General features: G+C 53.0%; 2 protein-coding genes across 4 annotated transcripts; both read left to right on the forward strand.

The window, feature by feature from the left end:
• Window positions 1–1,724: 1,724 nt before the first annotated feature.
• On the forward strand, window positions 1,725–5,561 carry LOC307060389 (uncharacterized protein; the record flags this gene model as incomplete). Its single annotated transcript, XM_079714908.1, has 2 exons — window positions 1,725–3,066; window positions 5,032–5,561. 2 exons carry the CDS (start codon window positions 1,725–1,727, stop codon window positions 5,559–5,561), a joined length of 1,872 nt encoding a protein of 623 aa, XP_079571034.1.
• Window positions 5,562–10,370: 4,809 nt separating this feature from the next.
• Window positions 10,371–23,694, forward strand: LOC307060982 (neuronal-specific septin-3; the record flags this gene model as incomplete). 3 transcript variants are annotated; one of them, XM_079715899.1, is made up of 10 exons in its annotated part: window positions 10,371–10,557; window positions 12,831–12,959; window positions 13,637–13,718; window positions 15,338–15,475; window positions 16,772–16,889; window positions 17,769–17,864; window positions 19,771–19,867; window positions 21,091–21,142; window positions 21,420–21,513; window positions 23,629–23,694. In XM_079715899.1, 10 exons carry the CDS (start codon window positions 10,395–10,397, stop codon window positions 23,692–23,694), a joined length of 1,035 nt encoding a protein of 344 aa, XP_079572025.1. The 3 variants fall into 3 exon arrangements, with proteins under 3 accessions (XP_079572025.1, XP_079572023.1, XP_079572024.1); XM_079715897.1 differs by having other exon boundaries at window positions 10,395–10,557; window positions 19,768–19,867; XM_079715898.1 differs by lacking the exons at window positions 12,831–12,959; window positions 23,629–23,694 and having other exon boundaries at window positions 10,395–10,557; window positions 19,768–19,867; window positions 21,420–21,555.
• Window positions 23,695–23,957: the final 263 nt, after the last annotated feature.

Raw genomic sequence — 23,957 nt, forward strand, 5'->3', positions numbered from 1 at the left:
AAGGGCCCCAAAGCAGGGCTGCAGGAATAAGCCAAGTGGGGAGGTGATAAGGCAGGGACAGCCTTGGGTACAAATATGTGACTGGATGGGGATGAGGGGCTGGGGTGCCACCGTGAAAGATGATGAAGATCCCTCCAATGTCCTGCCTTCCCCGTCCCTGCTCCAAACTTTAGGGCCCTAGCCATAAAATCACACTCCCCCCCATAAGCCCCTGCTGCCAGCCCCCCTCAGCAGTATCATGTCCCCACCTGCTGTGCTGAAAGCAACAGAAACAACTTTGTTCCAGAGGGTGGGTTATATGGAGCCCAGAGTGTGCACCAGCTGGCCGTCTGGGAGCTGTGGACCCCCTCGGGGGATGGCTCATCCATGCAGACCACCAGCCAGAGTCCTTGATGCCCCCTCCCTGACTCGCCCTGTCCTGGCAGTCCTGCTGCTGCTTCCTCTGTGCTATTCAGCCTTCTCCAGCCCCACCCCCAGCTCACAGAGTGTTTCAACTCGCTACTCTCCTTGCTGTGAGGCTTACAGGATCTCAGTTCCCGGACCAGGGATTGAACCTGGGCCACGGCAGTGAAAGCCTGGTATTCTAACCACTAGGCCACCAGGGAACTCCCTCCTTGCCTCCACTTCTCTTCCCCCTGATCTGGCCATCACACAGTCCTGGAGTGGCCACCTGCAGATCTGACCAGGTCATCTTCCAGGGCCTGAGCATCACTGTGGCCTGGCCTGGGCCCCAGCGCACCTGCAGCCTTGTCTCGCCCCTCCCCCACAATACAGCCTGGGAGCCCCATGGAGGATTTTCAGAAAGATGCCACATTTCCTCACCTTTGGGCCTTCTGTGTGAATTCCCCCAGTCCCAGGCCCAGCCTCCCTCCTTTAACCCCAAAGGCTGAGCTAATGCTTCCCCCACAAGGCTCACCTCCAGCATAGCTCTGCCTGCTTCACTGTCTGGTGTCCCTGGGGATGGCCGGTCCCCCCAGGGCAGATACTGTGGCTTGTTCACTGGACAAGTACCCTGTGAATGCTCATTACTTCTCTACTTCCCAAGCCTCACCTCATCCAGGGCCCTCTTCAGCTCCAATTCTGGCTCCGATTTCAGCTCCAGCAGCAGGCCAGCCCAGGGCTCTTTCCTGGTTCCGGGCAGGAGCCCCAGGTGCAGACCCTGTTCCCAAGCCAAACTGGTCATCTCTTGGTCTCCTACCTGGGCGCCTGAACTCCTATTTTGGCTGCTGTGTGTGGGAACTCAGAGTCCTCTGGCCCCTTCTGGAAGAAGCAGATAAGCTTCCAATAACCACTGCCCTCCACTGGGGCTCCTGAACATGTATATGTGACCTCCATGGAGCTGGCCAGAGAGGGGCCACGCTCAGGCCTGCAAAGGGAGAGGTTTCCTCATGCCGGGGCAGCCTGCTCATTGGATTCCACCCATTGCTGGAACATTCTTCCACATTCACCTGGTATCTCGGTAGGTGTGTGTGTGTGAGGGACCATGTGTGTGAGGTGTGTAGGCATGTAGCAGGTGGGGGCTGTAGGAGGGCTGTAGGAAGGGACATGTGTTCTCCACTGAGGACTTGACAGTCCCCCAAACAAGGCCTCTTCAGAGGAGTGCTAGCTGCTAGTCAGGAGGGGGAAGGCCAGCACCTGCAGGCTCGAGCACCTCACCCCTGCTTGGCCCCTTTTCTCTATTGATCAGGGGAAGACAAAAGACCTGGGTGGACCGCGATTTTGCGATGCAGCCTCACGGAGCCCCAGGCGCTGGAACCTCCTTCTCCCGCAGCCACCTACTGGGGCGCCCTGCCCGCCCCTCAAAGCTCCCTGGAGGGGTGTCGCCTCTCATCCCTGTTCTCAAGAAGACCATCCATCTTGATGCTTTCCCCCAGAGCCACAGCCCACAGGCTTCCGGCCGACCAGGCCTTGGAGCTAGGGCATGGAGTGTGCCCCCACAGGAGACTGGCAGGAGCCTGGCACCCAGGAAGCTCAGCTCCATCTCCCTAACAGTCCGCCAGCACAGCCAGGCATGGCCCTTGGGCCCCCTACCTTCTCACTGGGAACAGGTGTCTACCCCGGGCAGGGAGGCTGCCACCCACAGAGGAGGGAGGCTGCCTTCTCCTGACTCACCATCTGTGACCCTAGTGCCAGGGGACAGGGTCCACTACGAGGGCCCAGGTCGCCCAGGTCTGGCCAAGCCCAGCAGGATGTCTGCGGTGGAGAAGCCCCTGGTGAGCTCATGCCTGACCCTGCCTTTCCAATCCCGGTTAGCTCAGGGTCCACCAGGTCCTGCAGGGCCAGGCTTGGTGGGTCAGAGGCACCCTGTCCCAATGACCGCCCATGTGCCTACCAGAGCTTCTCCAGGAAGAGGCAAGCCCCGGTCCAGGGGTATTCAGAGACCCCGGCTGCATCTCCAAAGGGCCATCCCTGCCACGGGGCCTGCGACGGCCATGGATTTGGCTGCTCTGGATACAGCGAGGCCAGGCACATCCAGACATTTATCCACAATGGCCACCAATAGGCCTGGCTTGGTTGTCAACTTGGCTACACCAAACACATCTAGACTGGACACAAGCACTGAGTTCCCTCATCTGGATAGCAAACTGGGCTCTGCCATGGACTTGGCTAAAGCAGGCACAACCAAGCCATGCACAGTCATGGATGTGGTGACCCCAGACCCAGAAAAGTTGGGCAAAGTCATAGCTACAGCAGGCACAGCCAAGCCAGATACAACCACAAAGGGTACAGCCAGGGAAGTGGCAGCACCAGATCCAGTCAAGCTGGACACAGCCATGGTGTTGGTTAGGGCGAATATAGCCAAGCTGGACATGACTACAGATTCTCTTGTTTTGGATACAAGCAGGCTGGGCACAGCCATGCATTCAGTTGTGTCAGTCACCCCAGACCCAGTCACTGGTGAGACCGCACTGGACAGTGTCATTAAGCTGACTAGATCAGACAGTATCACCGACCCATCAATGCCAAGCAGAAGCACAGATGCAGCCCTGGACCATGCTACAACAGATGCTGCCACAGACCGGGTCACAGAGATCACCATGCTGGGCCTGGCCAGAGAAACCAAAGGTAAATGCGAAGAGCTGGGCTGGGGATGCGCTGGACTGCTGGGGTGTATGAGCCTGGAACTGGATTATGCTTGGATAAATCTGGGGGACTTTAAAGTCAGAGTTGAATGAGCTGGGAGAAAAGGGAATGGGGTTGAGTGGCAGAACACAGGGGGTGCACCCTGAACGGGGTCCCACCCCGCCAGTCAGAGATCAGGTTGAGGGAAGCCATCAGAAGGAGGGTTTACAGGGGTAATTTGTGGGAGAGCAATTATGCTGAGTCTGTCCTTTAGCATCTTCCATGATTGTTTCTTTGTTCCCTGAAGAGCTGAAATAATCAGGTGATCTATAGGTGAGTCCAGCTTGAAAAGCAAACCACCTACACGAAAACATAGACCAGCACTTCAGTAAGTGGTGATTTGTCTAACAGTTGACACTGCCAGGCTCCTCTAGATGTGAATAGTGATCTCACCCAAGACTTTCTAAATCATCCCCAGTCGGCCTTTCAGGAAGATGGCTGTTGCTTAAAAGGTGCCTCACCTGGAATTTTTTCTCAGTCCCCTACCCCCAGCCCTTTAGTCCTGAAAGGTGAGTTGGGGACTTGTAGGTTGGAAGTCCTACATAGAAGTAAAAACAGGTCAACACAAGGGCTAGAAGTTCATTTGGTCTTAGAGAGGCGGTGACATGCCTAAAGTCACACAGCTGGTTGATGGCAGTAAGCTAATGGGAACCCAGATCTTGGAATTCTACTCTGGGCAGTTTCATTCCCAACATTTCAAAGGCTCAGAGATTCTGGGTCTGGCAGATGCTTGGAAAGCATCCAGTCCAGTGGCTTAATTGGCGTTGGGGGTTGTCAGCCCCCTTCTCATTGCCCTCTGCACACTCAGCCTGGGGAAGCCCACCCAGGCTCTGGTCTTCCCTCCTCCCTATGGGACCTCAGCTCTCCCTCCATCTTCAGCCCAGCCCTCTCTCTCAAAATGCAGGTGTAGACAGCCAGTGGCCTGCCGGACCTCTCTACCCAGACAACTCCCGGGCATATCTAGAAGTAGCCCCTTTCTTCCTGACTTCTGCCCTCCCTGATCTCACTCCCTCAGCTGCAGGCACCATACCAGAGACCTGGGTATCCTCCTCTTCCTCATCTTTCTCTCTCCTTCATCCCATCCAGTCTAATTCCAACTCTGTTGATCAACCTCCTCAGTCTTTGGCTGTCTCTCCCCTCCTCTCCATCCCCCTGTCCCTGTGAGGCCACCCCCTGACCCTCCACACAGCTGCCACAGGGACTCATATATTTCATGGCAGCACTTTCTGCTGAACAGCTGTTGGTGACCCACTGTTATCTTCTTTGATAAGTCCAGCTCCTTAGCCTGGCTTCCAAGGCTTTGGACTTCTCCAGCCTCTTAACTCTATATCCCTGTCTGGACTTTTCCCTGCTTTGGTGCACCCAGGAGCTCTGTTGTCCCCAGCACCATGCAGCTCTCGCCTCTGGGTCTCTCCATAGACTGCTTTCCCTTCTTCCCTCGCACCTATATTTGCCTTTCCATCTTGGCCCCCACCAAGGGCCCTCACCCCTGCACCCACAGTACCCGGGGGGTGCCCACCTCCCTGCACCCACAGTACCCTGTGCATACCCCACCCCCTGCATTAGGACAGTCCAGCTTTCTGTCTTGACCCACCAGACCCAGAGCTCTTTGAGGGCAGAAATGATGATCCTCATTCCTGTCCCCTCAAGGCCTGGCAATATGCTGTCCATTCACGTTGATTGAATGCAAGGATGATTTTTCTGACGGGTAAATTGAGGCTCAGGAAAGTTCCTGACTAGCTCAAGGTCACAGGGCTCATCAACCCAGAGCCAGGCCTGGAACCCGAGCTCCTGAATCACGCAGGGTTCTACAGTCACCCGCGTCCGGGCAGAACCGCGTTGAACCAGCCCAGCATCCCAGCCACCGCGTGACTCTCGCGCGCTCACCGCCTCCCGCCGCTCCCACAGGTCCCCTGCCCTTCCCGCCCCGCCCCGGCCTAGAGGGTAACAGGCCGGCAGCAGGATCGAGGGGGAGGGACCGGGACTGGGATGCGGGAACCATGCCCCGCCCGGCACCTCGAGCCTGCAGGCACAGCGCCCCCGCGCGCCTCCCCGGCGGCCCGCAACCGGCCCTGGGTGCCCGCTCCCGTGTGCGGGCGGGAGGGGAGCCGGTGCGGGCGAGGACGCCGAGGGAGGGGGAGGGGGAGGGGGAGGGGCCCTCGGCGGGGCGGGCGGGTCACGTGGTGCGGGTGGCAGTGGCGGCGGCGGCGGCGGCGGCGGCATCGGTGCAAGCGGGCAGGGGCAGCGCTGCGCCGAGCCAGCCGAGTCGAAGTCCCGGGCCGGCGCGGCAGCGCGGGGCGCGGGGCGCGGGGACGGCGCTGCCGGGCCGCGGGCCGGGCGGGTGGGCGGAGAACGCAGAGGGGCGAGGCCCGGCTGCAGGGTCTGCTCGGCCCAGGAGGAGCCCGCGTCCAGCTCAGCCTTGCAGCCCCGCGCCCTGAGCATCTTCCCGGAGGAACGGAGACAAAGGAGGATTCATGTCCAAAGGTAGGAAGGCCGGCGCGGCCACTGGCGCGCGCCGGGAGGAGGCTGCGGCCCCCAAAGCCCGGCTGGAGATGCTACCCGGGGAGGGTTGATGCGCTGAGGAACCCATGCGCGGTGACATACGCACGGACACACGCACACACGGTGGCACACACCCCAAGATGTACAAGCCCGGAGAAATGCACATATGGAAACGCGGAGAGATACAGAGAGCCCTGAGGAAGCGAGGAGGCACCCAGATGCGCACAGAAAGCTCCACACTGGAGCACACCAAGAAGTGCACACACATGCACACCACGCACAGGTATCAGGACCACCTACAGCCAGACAAGAGACCTGTGCGCTGACACGTAGACCCCTCCGCCCCCCCCACAGGCGCACATTGAGACAGGCACCAGCTGGTGGTCTCCAAGGGAACTCGTTGGCCTCCAGAGGACTGGGATGGAGGCAGGGGTATCCCAGGGCCCTTTGCTTCTGTGAATGGGAAAGTACTAAGATATCTTTTGTGATTCCTTTTCTGAGAGCCGGGGGCTGGAGCTGGGGTGGACTGGAATTGCCTCTGCGGGTGGGGGTGGTGTTTTGAAGGCTGCTAGGGGCTGGGGGCTGGGGAAGATCTGCAGCTCCCCATGGAAGGACCTCCCCATCCCCTGGATCCCCACTAAGCCAGGGAGGAAGGTGCTATTCTGGAAAGGTCCCCTCCCCCTGCTGCCACCTTCCCAACAGAGGGGTGGGGTCCCTGGGCCAGACAAAGACAAAGCCATTCATTTGCCTGTAAAAGAAAGCACCAGGGTCCTTGCTTGGCACGGGGATGGTGGGAGGTGCTGTTTCTGTGGGGACTAAGCTAGAGCTGAGTGGGGTGGACAGTGTCTCTTCCTGGAGCACTGATGGGCAGGTGGCTCCTGGCAGGGGGTGCTGCAGACAGATCCCCTCCTCTCCAGGGGCCCTGAGAGAGCTGGGAGCTTAAGAGGAGCCCCAAGAACCACTTAGGCAGGATGGCATATTTGAGTTACATCCTGCTGTGACCCTATCCTGAGCTATTGCCCACCCTTGGGGAGCCCCCCTCCAATCCCTGTTGCAGGGGAAGGAGAAAGTCTCATAACAGAGTCTACCTCCGTGACTGTGGCCCACACAAGAGCCATTTGCTGGGTGGAGGTCAGCTGCTCTGCCAAGGGAGCAGCATCTGAGGGAGGAGAAAAGTGATGGCTCTGAAGTAACATGTGCCTTGCAGTGAGGCTTGCATGCATTCATTCATTCATTCATTCATTGCTGAGTGTCTTGTTATACTAGGTTCATTGGGGCACAGAAATCAATAAGACGTGGCTCCTGCCCTGAAGAAGGGTGGGAACTGGCATATGTTCAGTGCCAGGTAATTTATGTCCATGCTTTTGTATAAGCTTCATAGCAACCCAGCAAGGTAGGTTCTGTACCTATTTTCCTGAGGAGAACACTGAGGCTCACAGGGGTCATCCAGCTGGGAGTCAAGTATGGGCCATCTGGAGTTGGCATGGCAGGACCAGGGGAGCTGTAAGGGCAGAGGATGGAGCTACAGAATTCAGCTCCAGAGCTGCATTTGTCCTGTGCCCTGGAGGGCTTTATGTCCTTGTCAGGCACCCTCACCAAACAGTGGGCCCTTGGGGGCAAGGACCTTGTCTGGGGTCCAAAAGTGTCCTTGGCATTTAATCTAAAGTTTGGCTGGAGTAGTCTCCCATTTGACAGCATGTGGAAAGGCCTGGATGGGATGGATGGGATGGAGTGAGTGAATGCATGAATGTGATGACTAGAAAGTTAGTCAGGGGGCCAAGGCAGCACAGAAGAGGGGCATCCACACGAGATGGGAAAGCAGAGGCTTTCCTGAGGGGTAGCCCTTGGGCTGAATGGTGAAAAAAGAGTCCGAGTTAGCTAGGGGCTGGAGTGGGCAAAGGGTCTTCCAGCAAAGGCTGTGACACAGTGACCCACCACAGATTTGCAGTAATTGTGGCTGATGGGTGGTTGTAATTGCCATGTGGTTGGGAGGGGCAGCTTGCCAGCAGGAGCTCTATGGGTGCTCGTAGGTGCTTGATAGAAGAATGAAGGTGAGATCTGCTCCCGTTCTGGACCTGCAGCGGCCCTGCTGTAGCCCCTAGAAGTTGCCTGGGAATCTGGTAGGCCGGCCCCTTCTTGCAACCAGGGTCTGTCTTTTTGGGAATGATCGTTGAAGATGCTGCAGTTGACAGACCAGGGCTGAGCAGGCCATGGTGAGGACACACACTTTATAAAAATACTTACAAAAACTCCCATAAATAAATACTAGACTCACTTTCCAGGTCTGTAAAATGAGGTAAGTCCCTGCCTGCCCGACACACACATACACACCGATGGATCTATCTCACAACACAGATTGTGGAGACCAAATGGGCTGGCTGTAGAGGCATGAGGGAGATGAATGGGGCCAGCCGTGTGAGCAGCTGGGCAGGGAAAATGGGACATTGGCCCCCAGTGCAGGTGTGCTGAGTTGGGTCCGGGAGCCATGTGCAGAGTGGAAGTGGAGGCCAGGCTGCTGAGAGCTGCTGCAGGGCTGAGCCAATCTTGCTGCCTTCTGGGGCCGCCTGGCTGGCAGCAGCTTCCTGGGAAGCAGGAGGGAGCCACGCCAGGCCCTGGGGAGGTCCTGAGACTTTGTCAGATTTGGCTGTGTTTGGGAGTGACAAGGAAAGAATGGTTTCCAATTGAGAGAGAGTCTTGCCAGGACCAGTGGAAGGACCAGGTGGTAGGGGTACAAGAACAGACTCCTGGCTGGGTTTGGGGGTGGGGGAGGGAGGTACTCCTGTCCCCTCACCCTCTTTCCCATCTGCTGCTCCATCAGTTCTCTCTGTGAGCCTGAGACTCTGCAGGGTGGTAACCATGAACCATAGGATTCTAGAATGGCAGAGCTGGAGGAGGGCCTTTGGAGAGCGTGGAGTCCAGTAACTGTGCTGTGTAATTAGTATCTGGGGCACCTCCCTTTAACAAGTGCTTTCACATGCACCACTTCATTTCCCCTCCTGACAGGCTGTGAACTTGAAAGGGACAGGAGCAAGAGGGTCTGGAACAGTGAGGCGCTGTGCAGGCGCTTCTAGGCATATATCTCGTGTGCAGTGGTCACTACAGCCTTAATAGCGATCCTAACCAGTTTACAGAGTACAGAGGAGGAAGCAGGCGCATGGGAAGGGGGGGTGGTTTGCCCAAGTCCACAAAGCTGGCAAGCAGCAGAGCCAGGCTCTTTCCACGTCACCACACACCCCCGTTTTATGGGGAGGGAAGTGGAGTTGTATCCTGAAACCCACCCTGGTGGACAGTGGCCTGATGAGGAAACACACAGATTTCTCTTGTATGTGAATATACCCATGATCTGCCAGACCCAGAGGGATGTTTTCCTTTCTCCACTGGGGAAGGGCTGTGATTTCAGCCTCCCCTTTCTTTTGCCACCCACCATCCCAAGAACACATTGTGTCATGTCATCTTAGGTCAGTGATGGCCCCTACTTGCGTCTCATCCTCTCCCCAACAGTCAAAAGGGGAGACTTATTCCCCCTCAGACTCAAAACTAAGGCTCTGAGGGTGTCTGGGGCACCCTCAGGGCACAGACCTCCTTACTTTGCAGCAGTGCTTGTGGAACAGAGGGGACACGGAGGCTGGGAGACAGGAGTGATGCTCACTCTGCAGAGATGGGGTAGCCCTATGTGCTTCCTCTTTTTTTTAAAAAAAATATTTATTGGGCTTCCCTGGTGGCGCAGTGGTTGAGAGTCCGCCTGCCGATGCAGGGGACGCGGGTTCGTACCCCGGTCCGGGAAGATCCCACATGCCGCGGAGCGGCTAGGTCCGTGAGCCGTGGCCGCTGAGCCTGCACGTCGGAGCCTGTGCTCCGCAACGGGAGAGGCCACAACAGTGAGAGGCCCGCGTACCGCAAAAAAAAAAAAAAAAAAAAAAAAAATTTATTTATTTACTTGGCTGCCGGGTCTTGGTTGCGGTGTGTGGGATCTTTAGTTGCGGCATGTGAACACTTAGTTGTGGCATGTGGGATCTAGTTTCCTGACCAGGGATCTAACCTGGGCCCCCTGCAATGGGAGCACAGAGTCTTAGCCACTGGACCACCAGGGAAGTCTCCCCATGTGCTTCTAAAAGACAAGCAACTGGATCAGTGACAGGCAGTCAACAGATGTTAGGTCCAGTATCCTAAAAGGTCTTTGCCCTTTTTCTGGGGGAGGCAGGACTCAGGTCGGAATAACCCCAGACATCTCTTAGATCAGTGGTTCTCAGCTGGGGCACTGTTGTCCCCAGGAGACATTTGTCACTGTCTGGAAATATTTTTGGGCATTAAACTGAGGGGGCTACTACCTGCATCTAGTAGAGGCCAGGGATGTCACTAAACATTGTACAATGCACAGGACAGCTCCCTGCAATAATTATCTGGCCTAAAATGTCAATAGTGCCAAGGTGGAGAAACCCCTGGGTTAGAGACACAGATGTGGTTCTTTGGAGCAGCAAGATGCATATGAAAGTGCCCCAGCAACTGGAGGGTCTGGGTACTGGTCTAGATTTTGCATCTGACTTGCTCTGTGTTCTTAGGCAAGCCCTTCCCTCCCAGGCCTCAGTCTCCTCATCTGTGAGATGAGAGACCTGTACTGGATGACATGTAAGGTCCCTTCCAGGCCCAACTCTGTATGGTTCTGTATCCAGAGAATAATACTGTGCCTTCCACGTGACCTCTGCTTTCCTCTAGCCCACCCCTCCCACCTTGGCTTTTCAGGGCTCCCGGAGACCAGGACGGACACAGCCATGTCAGAGCTGGTGCCTGAGCCCAGGCCTAAGCCGGCAGTGCCCATGAAGCCCGTCAGCATCAACCCCAACCTGCTGGGCTACATTGGCATCGACACCATCATCGAGCAGATGCGCAAGAAGACCATGAAGACTGGTTTTGACTTCAACATCATGGTCGTTGGTATGGAGGCCGTGGGTTCCCTGGAGGCCCTGGTGGCGGGCAGCACCCAGGATCCCGATTCTTTCTCGAGGACGGCCTCAAGCCCTGGCTTCTCTAGAATGAGCTCTTTCTCGGAGGAAAGATCTCACTGTGCGGATCACAAAGGCCTGACCCCTTTCTCCCCTCAGGCTGGCCGATCCAAGGGTGGGAGCTGTGGGTGGGTGGTCATTGTGGCCCCATCACCACCTGGCTGTACACAGGCAGCCTTGCAGCTGTGCTCAAGTTGCCTTCGTGTGTGTGGCACACGGGGGGCATCACGAGTGTCCTCCCCTGCCTTCAAGAGCTGGGGGAGGATCGGATGAAAGGTGGTCTTCTTTCTGATCTTTTGTGTGCTTTCAAGCTTAGAGAGAATTTCCAGGACACTGGTCACTAAGTAGGGTCACTGGGTCACAGAATGTAAGAGCAGAGAGGGGCCTTTGCCTGATCTCAGTGAGATATTCTCTCTGTTGCTGAAACTGGGATCTGGGCATCATCCTTCTTTCCTCCTCCTTTATCCCCCAATCCAGTCAATCATCAAATACGGTCAATTTTACCTGGTAAATATCTCTCAAGTCTGTCCACCTCTCTCCATCTCCACTGCTACCACCCTAGGCTGAGTGGATCTCTCCCCTGAATTACCAGGGCCACCTGACTCAGTGCTGCTCAAACATAAGGAGCTAGGCCAGAGTGTAAATCATCTGGAAAGTCTTGCTGTAAAAAACATCGGCTAAACTAAACATTGTGCTTGGTGACATGAATTGATTTACTTTCTGGTGCGAACCTCTTTTTCTCCTGGTTCTCTGTCTCCTGTCTCCTTCAATCCATTGTCCACCAGTGACCAAATAATTTTTCCACCCTGCAAAACTCAAGTCACACATCCTACTTAAAATCTTTCATAAGTTTAAGGGTTTAAATTCCTAGCCTGGCCTGGTACTACCTCTCCACTCATCTCTTACCACTTCCCATGTAGCATTCGACTGCTCACTTACAAGGAACAGTTCTCCTGGACTTGCCATGCTCTTTCCTACCTCTTAGCCTTTGTGTATGCTGTTCGCTCTCTCTAGAACCCGCCCTCCCAGCTTCTCATGGGTCATTTGAAGTCATTCTTAGGTTTTAGCTTAGTTATTGCTTCTTCGTAGAAGTCCTCCTTGATCCCAGAGAGACTGGATTAGATTCCCTTTGGCATTGTCCGCTTATGTTTTGCCTCCCTCACACCAAATGGCTCCTTGAGGGTGAGGATGATGTCTTGTTCACCACTCTACCGCCAGTTCTAGCAAGCTGGGCCACTTCTCTCCCCGGTAGTGCCTGTGGCATTCGTCACGGGTCAGTCACTGCGCGCGGTCAGTACCGAGCCCAGAGGTAGCCTTTTAAACATATTAGGCAGGTGGCTACTGCCAGTTCATCAGTTGGATTGAGAAATGTACCTTATTTGCCATCCCTGGTCTCATCCAGTTCCCTCCCTCCCCACCGTCCTATCAGTAAAGAGAAACTAAGGCCCAGAGGAGCAAACATGGCTAGTCCAAGGCTTCAGGGAAGAAGCACAGTTGAGTCTAGAACCTTAGGCTCCAGCCCCCTGCCGGGCCCATTTCCTAATATATGACAGGAATGCTCTAGACCAGCACACCTCAGACTTTATTGCCCATTTGATTCATCTGAAGTCCTGTTAAAATGCAGATTCTGATTCATAGGGCTGGGGTGGGGCCTGGGATACCTCACTTCCTACAAGCATCCAGGGGATGCCAGTGCCACTCATTAGTTGCCAGGCTTGCCGGTGTGATTCTTGTGCATGCTTGAGAAGCACTGCTCAGACCAGTGGTTTTCAAATATTTTTTAGTGCGGAACTCTCCCTTGGAATGAAATCTTCTGCAGAACTGCAGTGTCAGTATGCCAAGTAATTCTGTCTTTACTTTTAGTATGATTAAATATTAAAAACTTAGGTCAAGCAAAAACAAAACCAAACCGAAAACCACTACACGAGACAAATGCAGAGGTTGTTCCTTTCCCAGTGGTCCTGGGGCTCCAGAAGGAGAGAATGTGGAATCCAACTAACATTCCCCCAGGTCCTTCACCAGTAAGTAGGAAACCGTTCCCACCCACCCGCTTTCCCTACTCAGCCCCTTGCCTCCCCAGTGAGCTGTCAGTCAAGGGCCTGGATCACAGCTCTAGAATTCTGTAAGCTCAGGGGAGAGATACTAGACTCGGCGGGTGGGCATGGGGTCTCCCTGCTTTCTCATCCTCCTCCTGTCTTGCTGCAGGTCAGAGTGGACTGGGCAAGTCGACGCTAGTCAACACCCTCTTCAAATCCCAAGTGAGCCGCAAGGCCTCCAGCTGGAACCGGGAAGAGAAGATTCCCAAGACAGTGGAGATCAAAGCTATCGGGCACGGTGGGGACCAGGCAGGGACTCCGATGGGCATTGTTCAGAGGAGCCTCTGCCAGAAAAGGGAAAGAATGGGGCTTCTTGGGGAATGAGATGAAAGGCAACCTCAAGACAGAATAGAATTAAGCCCTAAACACGAGGGAGCCAACTCCTTAGACTGTAAGTCCAGGAAAGGGGGTGAGGGAATTAGAAAGGAATGAAGTAGGATCTGAGCTGGATGACAAAGGCTGGGTGGATTTAGACAGGCAGAAGGGGTAAGGAGGGCATTTCGGGCACAGGGAACAGCATGGACAAAGGTGTTGAAGACCCTGAACTCGACTTTTCCAATAATCAGTCCTGCAGAAGGAAGGAGCCCAGGTCCCCCCCGGCTGGTAGGGGCACCTGGTGTCAGCTGGAGGAGTGACCTCCCTGGTACCTTTTTAAAAGAAATTTATTTATTTATTTATTTATTTATATTTGGCTGCGTTGGGTCTTTGTTGCTGCACACGGGCTTCCTCTAGTTGCGGCGAGCGGGGGCTACTCTTTGTTGCGGTGCGCAGGCTTCTTGTGGGGGCCTCTCTTGTTGCAGAGCACGGGCTCTAAGCACGCGGACTTCAATAGTTGTGGCACGTGGGCTCAGTAGTTGTGGCGCACGGGCTTAGTTGCTCTGCGGCATCCTGGTGCCTTTTCTGTTCACTCCTCAGTGATAGAGGAAGGCGGTGTCAAAATGAAGCTGACTGTCATCGACACGCCAGGCTTTGGAGACCAGATCAACAATGAAAACTGGTATGTCTGCCTGTGAGATTTTCCACCCTAAAGACTCTGCAAGGCAGATACTGAATGTGGCGCAGATTCATTCACACTGAGAACCGTCTGCGCCCTCCCTGCTGAGGGGTTAAGCGGGAAGACTTGCTGAAAGAGGGGAGGGGCTTTGTCAGGAGGCAAGAGGTCCACGTGGGGCCCAGGTATGGGGGTGGAGGGGGACAGTATAGAGGGAATGTCAGCCGAGGGATTGCCTGGAGATGGGAGTGGATCTGTCGTAATAGGCAGGAGAGGCAGGGCAAGAGGAACTGGGGTGCAAATCCAGGCTGACCTGAAGGCTGTGGCAGGGAGCTTGGCCTGAGAGCCAGATGTTGTAGCCCTGGACAAAGAGAGGATGGGTGGAAAACAAGAGGAAGGGGAGTTTCCATGGAGAATCTTTGCCTCTGGGAATCCACAGAGTAAAGCTGCAGTCAGCGTCCAGCCAAGAAGGGGTGAAATACACTGCCCAGACATAGACGGAAGGGTCGACTGTGAAAAAAAAGCACAACGTAAGAGCTGTGAGTTGGGTTTCATTCACTGTCTCACTGAGGACTGTAGCCCGGGAGACAGACTCTCAGATGGTTCTGAGGACCTGCTCTGAAGAGGTGGGCGAGAGGCAATATATGTGTGACTTCTGGCTGGGGGATACGGAGAGTCAAGCAAACCTCTCAGCAAAAGGCTCGTCACGAGGATCAGATATCTCAGTTAAGATCTTAGTGCTTTTCTAAGTAGGGGAAGGTGCAAGGATTTGGGTCCATAAAATTTTTTTTTTCTGAAATAGAACTATCTAAGGTCCTGTTTTCCCATAGTGCAGAGAGCCTTATCCTCTTCTTTGTTCTGAATTCCTTTCAGGGTATATTGTAGGTCAGCGACTGCAGTGACTAATGACTTAATCCTTGTAGAACCAGATGGCAAGTGACATTCCCCACTTTACAGAAGGTTCCAGGCAGAAGTTTGCTCCCAGACAGGGATGGTGACAGTTGTGCCTCTGTGAGAGAACTGGGGTCTGCCCCAGACAGACAGGACCTTCAGCAGCACACCTAGGAACTGGCTGTATTGATCTTAGAGAAGTGGCTGGTTACCTTCTTTTCTGGCTATACACACACTCCTGGACAGAGAAGGGTTATTATTCATTGTTATCAATGAATTGTTGCCATGACTGAGTACTTTCTATGTGCCATTGCTCTGTTAAATACTATACCTGTTCTTTCTGCTTCTTATATGAATCTCACCAGGCACCTATTGTTACTCTCTTTTTACTTATGAGAAAACAGCTTCAGAGAGGGGCAGAGATTTCCCCAGAGCTGCCCAGCTAATAAGTAATGGATGTGGGGAAAGTGTGTGCTGCTGTCGGGAGTGGAATGGGGTTCTGCAGGTTCCCTTAGCCCAGGCAGAGAGCTAGGTCCCCAGGGGAGCTCTCCCCTTGCTCACAAGGAAAGCCATCCATGGGAGGCAGAGGGAGAATAGTCAGCAGGTAACCTAGACCCACCAGGGGAGGTAGGACATGAGATGGACGTGAGGGGACTGCTACCTGACCATGTCTAAGGTGAGCTCCCAGGTCCTGTCCTTCTGGGACATCCATCTGCTTTCTTCCCACCCCCCAGCTGGGAGCCCATTGAGAAATACATCAATGAACAATATGAGAAATTCCTGAAGGAGGAGGTGAACATAGCCCGGAAGAAACGCATCCCTGACACACGTGTCCACTGCTGTCTCTACTTCATCTCCCCGACGGGACACTCGTATGTACCAGTCCCACCCCCATTGCTGGGTCTGGCTTTAGTTTGCATCATCTTGCCCAACCTGTAGTGGGTAACCGTTACATGGACTCAGCTGGGGAGGGCCAGATGGGCCCCAGTATGGTTACAGTCCGGTGATTCCCCAGAGTTTCTTGCCAGGAGAGTGAAGCTGACCAACATCAGCCCCTACGCTGCCCATTGCTGTTCTAGCACCACAGCACGACTGTGCCGGCAGACAGAAGTTGGTTTATGTGCGCAAAATGCTCCTCATTTGTTCAAGAGATACCTGCTTTGCACAAGCCTGGGGTCGGGGGCAGTATAAAGGGTGACATGGGGAGGGGCTGGGCTACTGGATTGGGGCTGGTGTTTGCGGGGTGGGGACCCAGCTGTAGGCATTTGGTGGGCGGCCAGCTCAGCATGGGGAGCCAGGTGTCTAGAGATGAAGACTGGCAATGAGCAGAGCATGCTGGGGGCTCTGGTTGTTGAGTATCAGGCGGGGCTACATGATAGGGAGTACCAGGAAAAAATGGAGCAATCCACGTAGGCGAGCAGAGGGCGGGTGTCTCGTAATTTATCACTAAGCCCAGCTTAGTTCAGTTCTTGAGAAGATGGCACAAGCAAGGCAGGCCCCCAATTTTGGAGGAATCAGATATTCAGCAGGTTTTCAAAGGAGGCGCTCAGGAACTCGACAAAAAGTTTGCGTTATCCCTGCCTAGAACCTGGACCCAAGGTCAGAGCAAGCCGGCAGATAGCGTGACTGAATGAGTCCCCTAGACTGCAACCTAGAGCCAGATTGGGGCCCCAGAGTCCAGAGGAAGCTGGTCCCGCAGATGGGGGAGGGGTCAGGCCCCCAGATGGACCCCTGCAGGACTAACTGGGGGCTGGGAGGAGGCCTGTCAAAAAGTGCTGTCTTGTAGGCAGAATAGACACACACGTGTAACCGTGACACAAGGACGTTTGGGTAGGGGCAGCAGTCCACAGCTGTTCCCAGGAGAAAGAAATCTCAGGTCAGAAAAGATGTCATGAAGGCGTGGTTCGAGTGGGGCTTAAAGAAGGCAGGATGTGCATGGGAGCCAAGGAAGAGAAAGAGAGGTGGTGGACCATGTGTGGGTAGAGAGTCGGGGTCTCTCCTGCACATTGAGAGGGTGGATGTGTGTCGGATAGGAAAGGGAGCAGCCTCTTGGCCTCAGCCAGTTCCCAGCCCAGTCCTCCTGTTGCAAGGGTGCCCCTGGAATGGTGGCAGTGGCTGAGTGGGGGAGGGCACGGTGGCTCTGACACCCTGCCTTCTCTGGGCCCCAGCTTGCGACCTCTCGATCTGGAGTTCATGAAACACCTCAGTAAAGTTGTAAACATCATCCCTGTCATCGCGAAGGCTGACACCATGACCCTGGAGGAGAAGTCTGAATTCAAGCAAAGGGTGAGAAGGCCCCCTCCTCCTTTTCCTGTCCCCGTCCTTGCCTTCCCCTCTTCTGGTCCAAGCCCTCTCCTATCCTTCATTATTATATCCACCCTCTACCCCGCTTCCCACCCAGCCCCTACTCAACCATTAACGAGGCTGGGCTGGTGGTATCTGGGGACCGACAGTGAAGAGAAGTTAGTGCAGCTCTAGCCTTCTTCCTGCCCTCCAAACTTACCTGCAAAGACCTCTGAACACATAAATCACCATGAACATGAGAAACCCCTCCTCACTGTTAGGCTGCTTGAAGGACTAATTAATCAACTGCCTGCTCGTCCTTATTGTTATTTTCCATAAGCTCTATCCTGTGTCGGACACAAAGGTGACGGGGTTGGGGAGATGCAGAAGAAGTATAAAGACAGTTGCTGCCTTTAAGAAACTTACAGTCAAGTAGATTACTGAAAAGATACTGGGTGGCTTCCTGGAGGAGGAGACTTAAGCCGAGCTTTGAAAGAGGATAAACAGAGAGGCTGGGGGTGGGGACGATGCACCTCTCTTCCCTGCAAACAGGAATATAACAAGTATGGCATGAGCGCTGCCCATGTGGAATCTGTTCCCAGCTGTACTGCTTGTCTGAATCCTAATCTTACCCTAAGATAAACAAGCTATACCCCCAGACTCTTCCTCATCACAGGCTGGGGTGGGCTATGGTAATTGTAGGATTGGGTCTCCCATATGTTCAGGATCCTCCTGCTGCCCAGGGCCTCAGAGTTCAGAGACAACTGGATTATCAAAGACTGCATTAATCCCTCTGACTTCAGCATGCACACACTTGCACATGCATGCACACGCACACATAGCCCTCTCTCCCATTACCATGCTTCTCCTCCCCACCTCTAGGTTCGAAAGGAGCTTGAAGTAAATGGCATTGAATTCTACCCCCAGAAGGAATTTGATGAGGATTTGGAGGACAAGACAGAGAATGACAAAATCCGGGTAGGTGCCTGGGACTCTGTTCATCACACGGATGCCCGCCTTAGTCCCCCTGGGATGTGTATCATGTACCACTTCTGTTTTTCAACCGGCTTTTCCCTTTCCATACTCCCTGCCCCACCTTGCCTGACCCAGACCAGAAGTGTCATGGGAGAGGATGAGGACTTGGGGTGCTGGCCAGGACTGTGAACCCTGCACCCAGACAGCCAGTGCTCCCGTCCATCCCCAGACCACACAGAAGCCTCTCGTTCCCCCACAGGGCCAAGTAAAACCAAGGTATGGGGTGATGGAAGGGCACAGGCAGGAAAAGCTTCAGGCTGGGGTCCAAAGTATCTATACTCTATCAGAGCTCTGCCTCAGTTTCCCCTTCTATAAAATTCAGAGGCTTATAGGCTCTTTTTTTTTTCTTCCCCTAGAAGAACCCTTAAAAAAATTAAATGTCAGACAGACTCCAATATGTAAAACACAAAAACAGAGCTGCTTTGGCTAAGTGACACAGGCACAGCCCTACCTTCTGAGCAGCCCCTAGGGTATTTCCTGGGAATTTTTTTTTTTTCTGGCTGTGTTGGGTCTTCGTTGCTGTGCGCGGGCTTTATCTAGTTGTGGCGAGCGGAGGCTACTCTTTGTTGCGGTGCGCAGGCTTCTCATTGCGGTGGCTTCTCTTGTTGTGGAGCATGGGCTCTAGGTGCGTGGGCTTCAGTAGTTGTGGTGCGCGGGCTCTAGTAGCACATGGGCTTAGTTGCTCTGCGGCATGTGGGATCCTCCCGGACCAGTGATCAAACTCGTGTCCCCTGCATTGGCAGTCGGATTCTTAACCACTGCGCCACCAGGGAAGTCCTTCTCCTGGGAATCTTAAGGCTTCATGAAACCTGGCTTGGAAACCACGGACCTATGTGATTTCTAAGATCCCTCTCAATTCTAAACTTCTACTATTCCGTGATTCTACATCAGAATCCTTAGTTCTAGTCTGAGCTTTTCCATTAACCACTGTAACCTGGGACAAATCACTCATTTGCTTTGGTCTCCTTCTTCATCAAGTGTGGTAGCCTGGTAGAAGCCCCTTACCTGATGTAGTTGAGACAGGTAGTTGGTCAGTTAATTGAAAAAATCAATTGAAGTGAAGAAATTATTTTAAAAATGAAACATATTAATCTTAAATGTTTTAAAATAAATGTTTTAATATAAATCTTAAGTGTTTTAATACATTCATTAAACATTCTTTTCATAGAGAGACAAGCCCTCTTCTTTGAAGGTAAGTCCGCTCTGAATGCAAAAGCAACTCACCATTATGGAGTCTTTCTGAAACATTCAACTTAATTTTCAGAGAAACAACTCTCCCCACTGATATGTCCTCAGCTTATATAATAGTTAATTTATCCAATTGCAGCAACAAGTACACACCAGGCAAAAAGATTTGGGAACAGACACCTGGTGGAGCAGAGGGGCCAACGCACATCAGAAAGCAGCCTTTGAGCTCTGGAAGGTCAGCGGGTGTGGGCCTCTGCCAGTGGGGGAGACAGTGTAAAGCTTCAGTTACTTTGGCAGTCAGTTGTGTAGGTGTCGTTTAAGAGGTCTGTCTTTCCTGGCTGTCTCCCAGAGTTGTTCCAAATCAAACCAAACCTGATAAAGTGCTGAAGAGCGTGAAGCATTCTCCAGTTGTAGGAAAGCTGACTTACTGAGGTTAACCAGCTAGGTAGGGGAGCCATCGGGGTTGGACCCAGGCCCTCGGACTCCCAGTCCAGTTCTCTTTTTAAGAGACGAGAGCCTTGCCCTTGCCATCAGTGGGATCACTGAATGAGCTTCAGAAATGTGCAGTTCAAGGCTAGAGGCACAGGACCGTACTCCATCCTGCCCTTGGAGGCCCAGATGGTAGGAGGATGACATGCACGTGTGTCTGGTTTGTCAGCAGGAGAGCATGCCTTTCGCCGTAGTGGGAAGTGACAAGGAGTACCAAGTGAATGGCAAGCGGGTCCTCGGCAGAAAAACTCCCTGGGGGATCATTGAAGGTAATTCAGTGCATTTTCTTGAAGAACTGGCCGCTGGCCAATTTTGCTTATTTATTAAGCATCTATAGGTCAAGGCACAGCCCTAGGATGTAAGATATAAAATGAATGTCAGCCAGACCCTGCCGTAAGGGGCTTACAGTCGAATTGGGAAGATGAGGCTCACAGGCAGGAAGCAATAAAAGATGGATTTAGCACCTGACCGGGAGGCACTAGCTCGAGGGTCAAAGGAGTTCAGAACATGGAGAGATTAATAAGGATCGGAAAAACCAGAGAAAGGTTTTCACATGAAAGGGGGCATGATCTGAAAAACTCCTGAAGGGTTGTTCAGATGTTGCCATTTTCATTTTATTAGGAACGTTGTGACCTTGAGAAGGTCACAATGATTCTGAAAGTTCTCAGAGAATCGCTTCAGTTGATCACATGCATTGTGATACCCCTCAGAAGGGAGCAGGGTAGGCGTGGCTGTTCTCAGAACATCAAGTGCTGAGGTACTTGAGTCTCAGACAGGTTAAGTGTCCTGTCCAAGATCACGTGACTTGTTAGTGGTGAAACTTGGATTTTAGACCCAGATATTTTGATTCCAAAACCAAGTTCATCCCATTATATCGTGTTGTCTCTCATTTTTCTATGACCCTTTGTTGGGGTTTTTTAAAAAATAGCATTTTCTCATCATCTGCCTTGAATTATGAGAATATCTGTCCTACCCATTAGATTGTGAGACAAGAGGGTTTGTGACTTAATCCTCTTCTGCTTCCACAGTCTTTGGCAGGTGATTTGCAAATAGTAGGCACTCAGTCTATGTTGAATTAAATTTATCAAGCCATCATGACCTTTTTAAGATGGCGCAGTTATTTTCTATGTGTGTTACTGTCTTCCAATCAGATTATAAGCTCCTTAGAGATAGGAATTGTGTCTTAGGCCTTTGGCAGGTTTCTTAGACTCCCTGTGTATTAGTTTCCTTTTCTATAAAATGGGAAATATAATAGTGCTTATTCCACAGAGTCTAGAGTAGTATTGTGCCCCTGTAGCTACTTAATGAATACTTGTTCAATGAGTAAAATCCAGTGCACTGAAGTGCCAAGATGAGCACACCTCTGAAAGGGTGACCATAGCCTGACCCGTGGTTCCTTCCTAAATGCCTCCATGACCTGAACAGAAATTCACCTGCTGGTGTTGCTGCATTAGTGAAATGACCACCTGTTTTTTTTTTTTTCTGTTCACAGTGGAAAACCTCAACCACTGTGAGTTTGCCCTGCTTCGAGACTTTGTCATCAGGTAAGATGCACCCCTCCCGTCAGATGGCAGGTTTAATTATTTGGGGTATGGAGGCCGTCTGTTCAGATCCACTTCCTCAGTCCCCAGGTCTCTCTGACAGAGCTTTCTGCTCCAGTCCCAGCTCCCGACTCGAAGGAAAAGGGGCTCAAGAGGTATCATTGGCTCTTTGGAGTGGGTCCAGGCCATGGACGTGATGTGTGGACCTCAGACATGGGTCCCCTCTTCCTCCTCCTGCCCCTAATCACATCCTTGTCTCTTCTCACCCTGTGTCCTTCAGGACCCACCTCCAGGACCTCAAGGAAGTGACACACAACATCCACTATGAGACCTACAGGGCCAAGCGGCTCAATGACAATGGAGGCCTCCCTCCGGTGAGCGTGGACACAGAGGAAAGCCACGACAGTAACCCATGATGACCCTTTCTCTGTATCATCATACATACCCACTTCTCCACGCACACACATCCCCAAACCACCACCAACCACCTTCTTCCTTCCTCTCCTGTCCCACAGGCCTATCTGGTAATTGTGGAGCATCTTGTCTACAGTGTGTGTGTGTGTGTGTGTGTGTGTGTGTGCGTGTGCGTGTGCAGGGGTGAGGTATTTTTACTGCCCTCCCTGGAAAGTCCCTTGTAAGTTTGGTTCCTCCATGGCTGTCCATTATCTGTCTCCTTTCCTTGTGTCCCAGAACAAAGCCGTGTGCCTCACTCAAGTGGTCTGGGGGAGGTTTCATTTAAAAATGATGGGAGCAGGTGAGCCACAGGTAACGCTTTCTTACCTCTGAAACCCACCTGCAAACAGGGACTGCAGAGATTCTCCAAGGACAGTCTGTGGAGCTAGACCTGGGAGGGGACGGGGAGTGGATGACTTAACCCTCCCTGTAAGTCCGGGGTGGTCTGGGGTAAGGCTAGGACTATCTGGGAAAAGAAAGGCCAGGGGAGAGCAGAGAAGTAGCCCAGAGCTGGGCTCCTGCAGAAAGAGGCAGTACCTAGAAGTAGAGGAGAGAGCTCCACCCTTCGGTCCGTGTCGCGTTCACTGTCCAAAAGCTACCACCTGTCACCGCCAAAGACTGCTGCTTTCCGCACTCCCCTTGCCTTGCTCCCCTCGGCTTCCACTTTCTCTCCTTTCCCCCCTTTCCCTCCTTCCTTCATTCTGCCCCCTCTGACTTTTCACTTCTTTTTACCCTAATCCACTTTAGCTTCATTTCTATATTTAGGATTTATGCCCAGTCTACTTCCAAAAATGACTTTAGGCCACTTAAAATAAAATCATCGCTTAAATCACGGGACAGTACAAACTGAGATTTCAAGAGAAATCGGATTTATAGAGAGGCATGGGAAAGAAAGTTTCTGCAGTTGAGCGCTGAAAATGGCCCTGAGCTTGTGGACAGCCCAGCAAAGGAGGAGACACAGCGAGTTATGCGGTGCCCACTGGTTAAAGAAGCACATGTGCTGGGCAAGTGAGACAACCTGTTTTAGGCATTAAGTTCTAGAAGAACTGAGTCTAAAGAAGTATCAAGAACAATATACAGTATTTGTCTTTCTTGGTAGTTTGGCCATTTTAAACCACACGTCCCTTCTCTCCATCAGGATTCTTCCTACTTAAAGCTGGCTTCTGTTTCTCTCTTCTTGTGTATACTTGACCCCCCGCCCTTTACTTCTCTTCTATTCTCTCTCTCTCACTCTCTCTCTCATGTTGAAGCTAATTACATTTCTGTCTGTCTTTCTCTGCTTTTCCCCAATTCCTCTTCCTGACCCCTGTAGACATTCCCAGCGATACCCACAATCATACATGTAGCCTTTTCTTGCCTTTCCCTTCAGCCCTGTATTTATTAATGCATGTTTCCCCTGTTGTTTTACAAACAAGTTACTCTTTCTCCTTAGTCTGTAAGGTGGCTGAAAGTTGCGACTGGGGAAACAGTTTAGCCTTAGGCAAGGGAAAACAAGTGGTACACTTTACAGTAACCTCTTACGACCTCCTGTTCCATCTGCTGGTCTAACCCTAGGTGTTTTACTGGCCCCCTGCAGATCCCAGCGTTTATAGTCCCTTATCACTCAGGTGCTAGGAAAACACATAGACTTAAGACCAAGATTCAGTGGCCCAGGAGAAAGAGGCAGGTGATTATGTTGCCAGTGGCCCAAAACCGTGGTCACAGTCTTTCCTGGAAGCTCCTTACCAATCCAACTCACATCTTCCCTCACCCACAAAGTTATTCGAGGCAGGATAGAATAGCGGCAGGGTCAGAGCCCAGAGGTTGCCACATTTCAACAGAAGAGGGATTCCTGGCTTATATGGAGACGTGGGACTAGACACCTCGGCCTAGCGGGGGAGGTCTCGGGGTGATGGAGGGGCATTGGAGAGGCTGAGTAGGAGACTGATGCTGGGTGCCCCTAAATCATGAGCTCAGCCTCCCTGGAGAAGCTGTCTTATATGTCTGCTGCCAGCTGCTGGTCTCCACACCCTCAACCGTTCTCAACCCCCCTGCAGGGAGAAGGCCTCCTGGGCACTGTCCTTCCACCTGTGCCAGCCACCCCCTGCCCCACTGCAGAATGAAGGCCATTTCAAGCGCCGCTCCTCCCTCCATTCCTCTCAGCTGTTATTGCTGCAGGGCCACGCCCTTTTTTAGTGCTGTGCGTGTCCAGCCAACACCACGGCCCCTCTCAGCCCTCAGCCGGTGGGAGGGGCCGGCTGCCCCTTTAGGGCAGTTGCTTCTTCCATTCATCCAAACCACCCCCTCTCCTCCCAGTGGAATGGAGTTCTCGCCAGCACTGCCCTCCATCGTCTGTGTCAGCTGGTCCTAGCCCATCTGTAGGGTG

This window comes from Hyperoodon ampullatus (genome assembly GCF_949752795.1).
Source record: "Hyperoodon ampullatus genome assembly, chromosome: 11".
Classification (NCBI taxonomy): domain Eukaryota; kingdom Metazoa; phylum Chordata; class Mammalia; order Artiodactyla; family Ziphiidae; genus Hyperoodon; species Hyperoodon ampullatus.